The 7266-nt window shown below is 66.7% G+C and overlaps 3 protein-coding genes across 3 annotated transcripts in view; 2 read left to right on the top strand and 1 right to left on the bottom strand.

Moving 5' to 3' along the window:
* The window catches only part of LOC112954043 (protein farnesyltransferase subunit beta-like), a 10720-nt gene that overhangs the window by 2897 nt on the left and 557 nt on the right, over positions 1–7266 (bottom strand). The window contains exons 3-5 of the mRNA XM_026047184.1: positions 6467–6537; positions 5950–6040; positions 4736–5022 (exon numbers count right to left, since the gene is read on the bottom strand). Coding sequence (XP_025902969.1) covers positions 4736–5022; positions 5950–6040; positions 6467–6537 — 449 coding nt within the window. The remainder of the gene's footprint in view (positions 1–4735; positions 5023–5949; positions 6041–6466; positions 6538–7266) is intronic.
* Positions 1147–2903, top strand: RAB15 (RAB15, member RAS oncogene family). The gene is made up of 7 exons (XM_026047209.1): positions 1147–1270; positions 1411–1471; positions 1803–1863; positions 1962–2039; positions 2110–2199; positions 2442–2507; positions 2580–2903. The coding sequence occupies exons 1-7, from the start codon at positions 1147–1149 to the stop codon at positions 2733–2735; spliced, it is 636 nt and encodes a 211-aa protein (XP_025902994.1). The 3' UTR covers positions 2736–2903.
* Positions 4223–4954, top strand: GPX2 (glutathione peroxidase 2). Its single transcript, XM_026047211.1, has 2 exons — positions 4223–4447; positions 4604–4954. The coding sequence occupies exons 1-2, from the start codon at positions 4223–4225 to the stop codon at positions 4952–4954; spliced, it is 576 nt and encodes a 191-aa protein (XP_025902996.1).

The raw sequence follows: 7266 nt of genomic DNA, 5'->3' as shown, positions 1-7266 counted from the left end.
GGCCCGGCGCCGCCCCGCCGCGCATGCGCGCACCGCCACCGGGGGGAGGGGTTGCGCGCCGCCGCGTTGCGTCACCGCGCAGCTGTGTCGTCACGCCGTGATGTCATGGTGGGGCCGGGGGGTGACGCCATAGCCTAGCGGTGCCCTGCGGCGCCGTGATGTCATAGCCTGGCGGCACAGCAGTGCCTTCATATGGCAGTGCAGTGAGGTGACATCATGGCACAGCGACACAGTGATGTCCTGGCACAGTGGAGCAGTGACGGCATGACACAGCACAGAGGTGACATCATGGTACAGCGGTGAGGTGACGTCATGGCACAATAGAGTGATGATGTCATGGCAGAGTGGAACGGTGACACCATGACACAGCAGTTCAGTAACATCATGGTACAGCGGTGAGGTGACATCATGGCTCCAGTGCCCTCCCTGCATCCCTAGGGTGTCCCCTCACCCATGTCCCATCCAGCACATTCCCAGGCTCTCCCCATCACCAGCCTGGCCCCAGCCCCGGGGTGCCCCGCACACCGCCTGGCTCCTGCCTGCCGCGTCCTGGGGCCTCCCTGTGTGCACCTGGTGGCCCCAGTGCGTCCCTGGGGTGCAGGTGATGTCCCAGTGCATCCATAGGGCATGGGTGATGTCCCAGTGTGTTCCTGGGGCGCAGGTCGTGTCCCAGTGCATCGCTGGGGTGTGGGTGATGTCCCAGTGCATCCCTGAGGCGCGGGTGATGTCCCAGCATATCCCTAGGTTATGGGTGATGTCCCAGTGCATCCCCAGGGTGTGGGTGATGTCCTGGGCAATCCAGGTGATCCCAGGAGATCCCAGGTGATCTCCCAGCAAGTCCCTAGCGTGCAGGTGATGTCCCAGGTGATCACCAGCACATCTCTGGGGCGCAGGTGATGTCCCAGCACATCGCTAGCACACTGATGATGTCCCAGTGCATCCCCCATCCCATGTCCCACCCGGTACCCCGTGCCCATCCTTGGCGCCTCCCCCCTCCCCACCCAGTGCATCCCGGGGGTGTCCCCTTCCTCATCCCGGCGCATCCCGGAGCGCCCCCCGCCCGCAGTTCCCACCGCCGGCGCCTGCCGGGCGCCTCCCGCGCTCCCGCTCGCCCCTCGGCGGCGCCCGGCGGCATCGCGGCCCGCCATGGCCAAGCAGTACGACGTGCTCTTCCGCCTGCTGCTGCTCGGCGACTCGGGCGTGGGCAAGACCTGCCTGCTCTGCCGCTTCACCGACAACGAGTTCCACCCGGCGCACATCTCCACCATCGGTGAGCAGCGGGGCGGCGCCGGGCACGGCGCGGGGCGCCTGCACCCGTCACCCACCACCCACTGCCACCACCTGCACCCATCACCCACCACCCGCACCCACTGTCACCACCCACACCGCCACCACCACCCCTTCCCGCAGGGGTCGACTTCAAGATGAAGACCATAGAAGTGGACGGCATCAAGGTGCGGATACAGATCTGGTGAGTTGCCGGCCGCTACCAGGGCGGGGGGGGCGGGTCGTTTGTGTCTGTGTGTGTCCGCCCTGCCATCCCCATGGCCGGGTATCACCTGCGTGGGCAGCACCCTGGGACCCCATCCCACCCTCCTGCAGGCACCTCAGCCTGGGAGTGGATGCAGGAGTAAGGTGGGACCAGAGTGTGGGGGGAGGGGGTCTCACATGGCTTGTTCCCCCCTCCCCGCCCCCGCTGCTTCACTGCCTCCCGCTGGGGGAACGGAGACCTGAGCAGTTTGGGGCGCTGGTGGCGGCCCTGGCAGGGCCCTTGCCGAGCGCCCCGTGCCACCCGCCCCCAGGGACACGGCAGGCCAGGAGCGCTACCAGACCATCACCAAGCAGTACTACCGGCGGGCACAGGTACAGGAGGGGCGCAGCGCCATGGATCGGGCAGGGGGGTGACGGGGGTGTGTGGCAGGAGCCGGCGCCGCGGCGCTGCCCGGCCCCTCTCGGCGCAGGGCATCTTCCTGGTGTACGACATCAGCAGCGAGCGCTCCTACCAGCACGTCATGAAGTGGGCCAGTGACGTGGATGAGGTAGGGGCACTGAGGTGGGGGCCACGGCTGCAGGCGCCAAGCGGGGCCTGATGCCACCCCCCGACCGCAGTACGCGCCAGACGGTGTGCAGAAAATCCTCATCGGCAACAAGGCGGATGAGGAGCACAAGAGGCAAGTGGCCAAAGAGCAAGGTCTGCAGGTGAGCCCTGCGCCCTCCCCGGTCCCCACAGTGCAGGGACCCCTCCAGCAACCCCCCTTGCAGCCTGAAATACCCTATAGGGACCTAGCAGGGACTCCTGGCGCCTGCAGCACCCACAGGGCCCCCCAGCACAGCCAGCGTGATCCCACCATGCAGATGCGCAGAGGGGGGTGCAGCAATTTTTGGGGGGGGGGGGGGGCAGACAGGAACTGTGCAGCCATCGCTGTGACCTTGCCTTACAGCTGGCCCGCGAGTACGGCATGGACTTTTATGAGACAAGTGCCTGCAGCAACCTGAACATCAAGGAGGTGAGCGGGGCCGGCCAGAGGTGCCGGAGGCACCGGGGGCGCCGGGGCCCACGTAGCTGCTCTCTCCCACAGTCCTTCACGCGGCTCACGGAGCTGGTGCTGCAGGCGCACCGCAAGGAGCTGGCGGGGCTCCGTGCTGCCGCGGCGCCCGCGGACCTGGCACGCCTCGATGAGGACGAGCTCCCGCCGGCGGGCGCCGAGGAGGCGCCCAAGGCCTGCTGGTGCTGAGGCGACCCCACCGCGGCACCTGCCTCCCTCCTCTTCCTCCTGCCCGGCTCACGGCTCCCATCCACGATGGGGACAGGGCACCCCGGGGGCCGGGCCATGCATGTGGAGGAGAGCCAGGCGCGGGCAAGGAAGGGGCTGCTCTCGGTGCCGCCTCCTTCCCGGGGCAGCGGGCACAGGTTCCTGGCCATCCCACCGCCGCGTCCCCCTGCCCCCCGGCCGCTTGCCCACCGTGTCCCCTCCGTGTGTGTGTGTGTGTGTGTTGCGGGTGTGCTTGGCCCCGCCCTGCCCCTCATGCTCGGTTCCCGGCCCCTCCACGCACCAGGGCCCTGCGCCTGGTTTTACACACGCAGCCTCCGGAATAAAGGTGATGCTGGAGTGCCCCGTGGGCCGGTTCATGTGCTGCCACCACCACCCTCCTCGTCCGTGAATAATTCAGGCTGCTCCGAGGGCTGCTGGGTTGGTGTCCCCTTTCCCGGCTTGGGGACGGGTCTATGGAGGGTACTGTGACCGCCATGGCTCTGGGCTCAAACTGGAGCCAAGGGAGCAGCCCCAAGGGACCACAGGGGCCTGGGGAGAGGCACTGGGCAGCAGAAGATACTTATGATGGACACCAAGGCAGCACTGGGCAGGGGACGGTGGCGGGCAGCAAGACGGGGGTAAGGGACAGAGGGAGACACCAAGGCATTAAGCAGACACCAGCATGGTGGTGGACACCAGGGCAGGTGGTTATGGGATTGTGATGGGCACTGGGATCATGGTGGGCACTAGGGCAGACGGGTGTGGGATGGTGGTGGGCACTGGGGCTGCAGTGGGCACTAGGGCAGGGTGTGGCACCACGTGGGCACCAGGGTGGTGGGCACTAGGGCAGGTGGGTGTGGGATGGTGGTGGGCATTGAGGTTGTGGTGGGTACTAGGGAAGATGGGTGTGGGATGGTGGTGGGCACTAAGGCAGCAGCGGGGCCAGGATGGAAGGCAGCATCGGGAGGGCCATCAGGGACTGCAAGGGCAGGACAGCGTGACAGAGGCCAGGGAAGGACACGGGAACAAGGTCACAGCAAGTGGCCGGCACCAGTGCGGGGAAGGAAAAACATGGGGGCACCCAGTGCTCACCAACAACCCAACCACATCCTCCATCCACACCAAGCACCTGCTTCCGAAGCCTTGTTTTTCCCAATACAGTGTTTCCAGGCAGCTGGAGCCACCAAGGCTCAGGCGAATGGCCCCCCCAGCTTCCTGTATTCGGCCGCGTTCCATGACACCCTGGTAGATGCCATGAATTATTGAGGCAGGCGGGAGCACGGCCTTGGCGTCCTCCTTTGCATCCTCCTCTCCCCCACGCTGGGCCCGAGCCAGCAGGTGGGCCGGCTCTGGTTACCGCCGAGCCACACCGGGACAAGGAGACCTTTGGAGCGGGGCGTCACGTGGGCGGGACACAGCCCTTAAGAGAGCGGCGGGGCAGCGCGGGCCACAGAGCGCCGCCTGCAGCCATGAGCGTGCCCGTGGCCAAGTCCTTCTACGACCTCAGCGCCACCTCCCTGCAGGGGGAGAAGGTGGACTTCAACAACTTTCGGGGCCGCGTGGTCCTCATCGAGAACGTGGCGTCGCTCTGAGGCACCACGGTGCGGGACTACACCCAGCTTAACCAGCTGCAGGCCCGTTACCCGCGGCGGCTGGTGGTGCTGGGCTTCCCCTGCAACCAGTTCGGCTACCAGGTAAACCCCGGCGCATCCCCACGTGGCTCCATGCCTGGCCGGAGGGATGGAGAAGGGGCCAGGCGTGTTGGGGAAGGTGGTGGAGACATCGCGGTCCCGGCAGGGTTGGGGGGACGGCGGTGACAGCCCGCACGGATTTTCTCTCCTGTGCCCCAGGAGAACTGCACCAACGAGGAGATCCTCAACAGCCTCAAGTATGTGCGCCCCGGCGGGGGCTTCGAGCCCAACTTCACGCTCTTCCAGAAGTGCCAGGTGAACGGGCAGGACACGCACCCCGTGTTCGCCTACCTGAAGGCGCACCTGCCCACGCCGGCTGATGACCCGGCGCCACTCATGGCTGAGCCGCGCTTCGTGGTGTGGAGCCCGCTGCGGCGGGACGACATCTCCTGGAACTTCGAGAAATTCCTCGTGGGCCCCGAGGGGGAGCCGTTCCGGCGCTACAGCCCGCGGCTGCCCACGGCACAGCTGGAGCCCGACATCCAGCGCCTCCTCAAACTGGCCAAGTAGCACGCGCACGGCGCCCTGCGCGGTGTGGCCCCAGCCCCCGGCCAGGTGACGGCGCCCTCCGAAACCGCCTGCGGGGAGGGAGCCCGATGGGGCAGGGGGCTGAGCGGTCGCACCGGTGGAGCACCGGGGTGGCGTGCGTGGCCAGGGGGCAATAAAGGATGACGGAGGGAGGGCCCGTCTGCATGTGTCTTGTATAGCGCTCGGGACGCCCGTCTCGGCATCGCAGCCATGGCTGACAGGGCCGGCCTGGGGCTTTGGGAGCCGCTCCAACACCCCGGGCTCCTTCTTGCTCCGGGCTTGGCCAGCCCTGCCCGCTGCAGGAATCCGGCACCCCGGGGAAGGGGAGGGTTGGGTTACACGGAGGCGGAAGAGCAGGGACATGAGCCCTGGTGTGCCCGGCAGGGATGGGGGTCTGCGAGCCCACCAAGCTGCCCTTCAAGACAGCCAGGCTCCCTCCAGGTGGACTGAAACACGTCCCAGGGTCCCCCCAGGTGGGCTGGAACACTGCCTGTCGCTGCAGTGCCGGGCTCAGGAGCATTGGAAGGCTGGGACAGAGCAGGCTCTGGGGCTTGGGGAAGGGCTCGTTAGGCACCAGGAAGAGGAAGACCCAGCTCCCGGAGGGGAAAATCCCCTCGACTGCTGGCAAGGGCTGCGCCCTCCTTGCTAGCTTTGGGGAGCGGCAAGAAGTCCCTGGGTGGACGAGAAACCGCTCAGCTCCTGTTCCCACCTGTGCAGTGGCTGCCCCTTATCCCCCCGCCAAAGCGCCAGGCTGCCCCACCAGGTCACAGCAGGTCTGCTTTTATTGCCTGCACAGACGCTGCCCTTTCCGCTGAGGCAGCTGGGGTGGCCACCCACTGCTGCACCGCTTAGGTGGGGGACACCCCGTGTTCCCCCGCTCTCTTCACCAGAGGAGGGACCGAGGTTGTGGCACCGCCATGCCCGTGYTTCTCGCGTCCGGGCGGTGGGGCCAGGCGGCCGTGCGTGGCAGGCGCTTCAGAACAGCGGCGTCATCTGGCGTGGGTCATCGGGCAGGACGCTGATAGAGTCCTCGGCGCGGCCGCACAGTAGGCACAGCATCGTGTACTCCTGTGGAGTGCTCGGTTCTGCCACGGCCCCCTGGCACGGCCCAGGAAACCTGAGCCGGCACCCGAGCCTCCGGGAGCCTCGATCGCAATCAGACCCGGCAGGATCTGGTTTCCTTCCCTCAGGAGCAAGGCCCAAGGGCTCCCTGGGGCCAGTTCCCCATTATTTTAGATATTCACTAGGAGGTGTGCGAGGAAGAGACGGGCTGAAACAGCCCACGCTGGCCCTACCAACCTCGGTAGAAAAGCCTGGCCTTGCTGGGCCGAGCCTGGGCTCCCATTTCCCACCCAGCCGTTGGAGCAGAGCCTGAGCATGGAGCTGATGCAGCCGGGCCAAGCCGCCCCCGGCGCCGCAGAGCTCTGGGTGGCCCTGAACCCAGGTGGGGCTCTGCAGGAGACCCTGCGCGGCACCCCCGGCGTGGGCGCCCACCTGGTAGTCATCGACGACACTGAAGGTGTATTCGTGGCGCGCGATGACGTGGTGGCAGTTCTTGCACAAGTCTGGGGGCGTTGCAGGTGTGTGGGCACCCCGAGCCCGGCAGCACCGTCACAGGGTGTCCATCCACCTAGACGCCCCCCACTCACCAGGTCCCTAACACCCCAGGGACCTCCAGAGGCTCCTCTGTGATCCGCTCGGTGCCTTTGGGGGGGCCCCTCAGACCTCCTACCCCCCAGGGCACCTTGGGGCCCAATTCACTCACACCAAACACCCAGCTCCTGCAGCCCCTCCTGAGCATCAGGCCCCCAAATCCATCCCCCAGGTACCAACCCCCCCAGCATTAACCTCCCTGCCCTTGACCGTCTGCCCCAGCCCACCCCTCATTCCCCAGCCCCTGGGGGGCACCGGTGCTTCCACAGCCCCGGCCTCCCCCCAAGCATCTGGCCCCAGAGCTTCCCAAGCCCTCGGAGCCCTCAAGCACCATCTCCCGCTCTCCCCGAGCCCTTGACCTTCCTCCTAAAACCCTTCCTGAGCCCCCAACCCCAAAGTACCCTCAGCACCAACCATCAACCCCCATCATCCCCCTCCACAGTATCTGTGTCTCCAGCTGCCAACCCCAAGACCCTCCCACCAACTCCAAACCATCACCTCCAACCCCTCTATCAATCCCCCGTTTCTGTGGCTATTACCCCCAGCCCACCCAAACCATCACCCCCAACCCCACTTTCAACCCCCCAGTTCCGTGGCCATTGCCCCCAGCCCACCCAAACCATCACCCCCAACCCAGACTC

This window comes from Nothoprocta perdicaria, unplaced genomic scaffold (genome assembly GCF_003342845.1).
Source record: "Nothoprocta perdicaria isolate Ctin4 unplaced genomic scaffold, notPer1 scaffold_481, whole genome shotgun sequence".
Taxonomy (NCBI): Eukaryota; Metazoa; Chordata; class Aves; order Tinamiformes; family Tinamidae; genus Nothoprocta; species Nothoprocta perdicaria.
This window is presented reverse-complemented; position numbering and strand designations above follow the sequence as displayed.

What these genes read in the sequence shown, in the direction of transcription:
- RAB15 (XM_026047209.1), top strand. Translation starts at nt 1,147, where the DNA reads ATGGCCAAGCAGTACGACGTGCTCTTCCGCCTGCTGCTGCTCGGCGAC. An exon ending in GGCGCACATCTCCACCATCG is followed by an intron (nt 1,271 to 1,410) that starts GTGAGCAGCGGG and finishes CCCTTCCCGCAG; the next exon opens with GGGTCGACTTCAAGATGAAG. An exon ending in GGGCCAGTGACGTGGATGAG is followed by an intron (nt 2,040 to 2,109) that starts GTAGGGGCACTG and finishes CCCCGACCGCAG; the next exon opens with TACGCGCCAGACGGTGTGCA.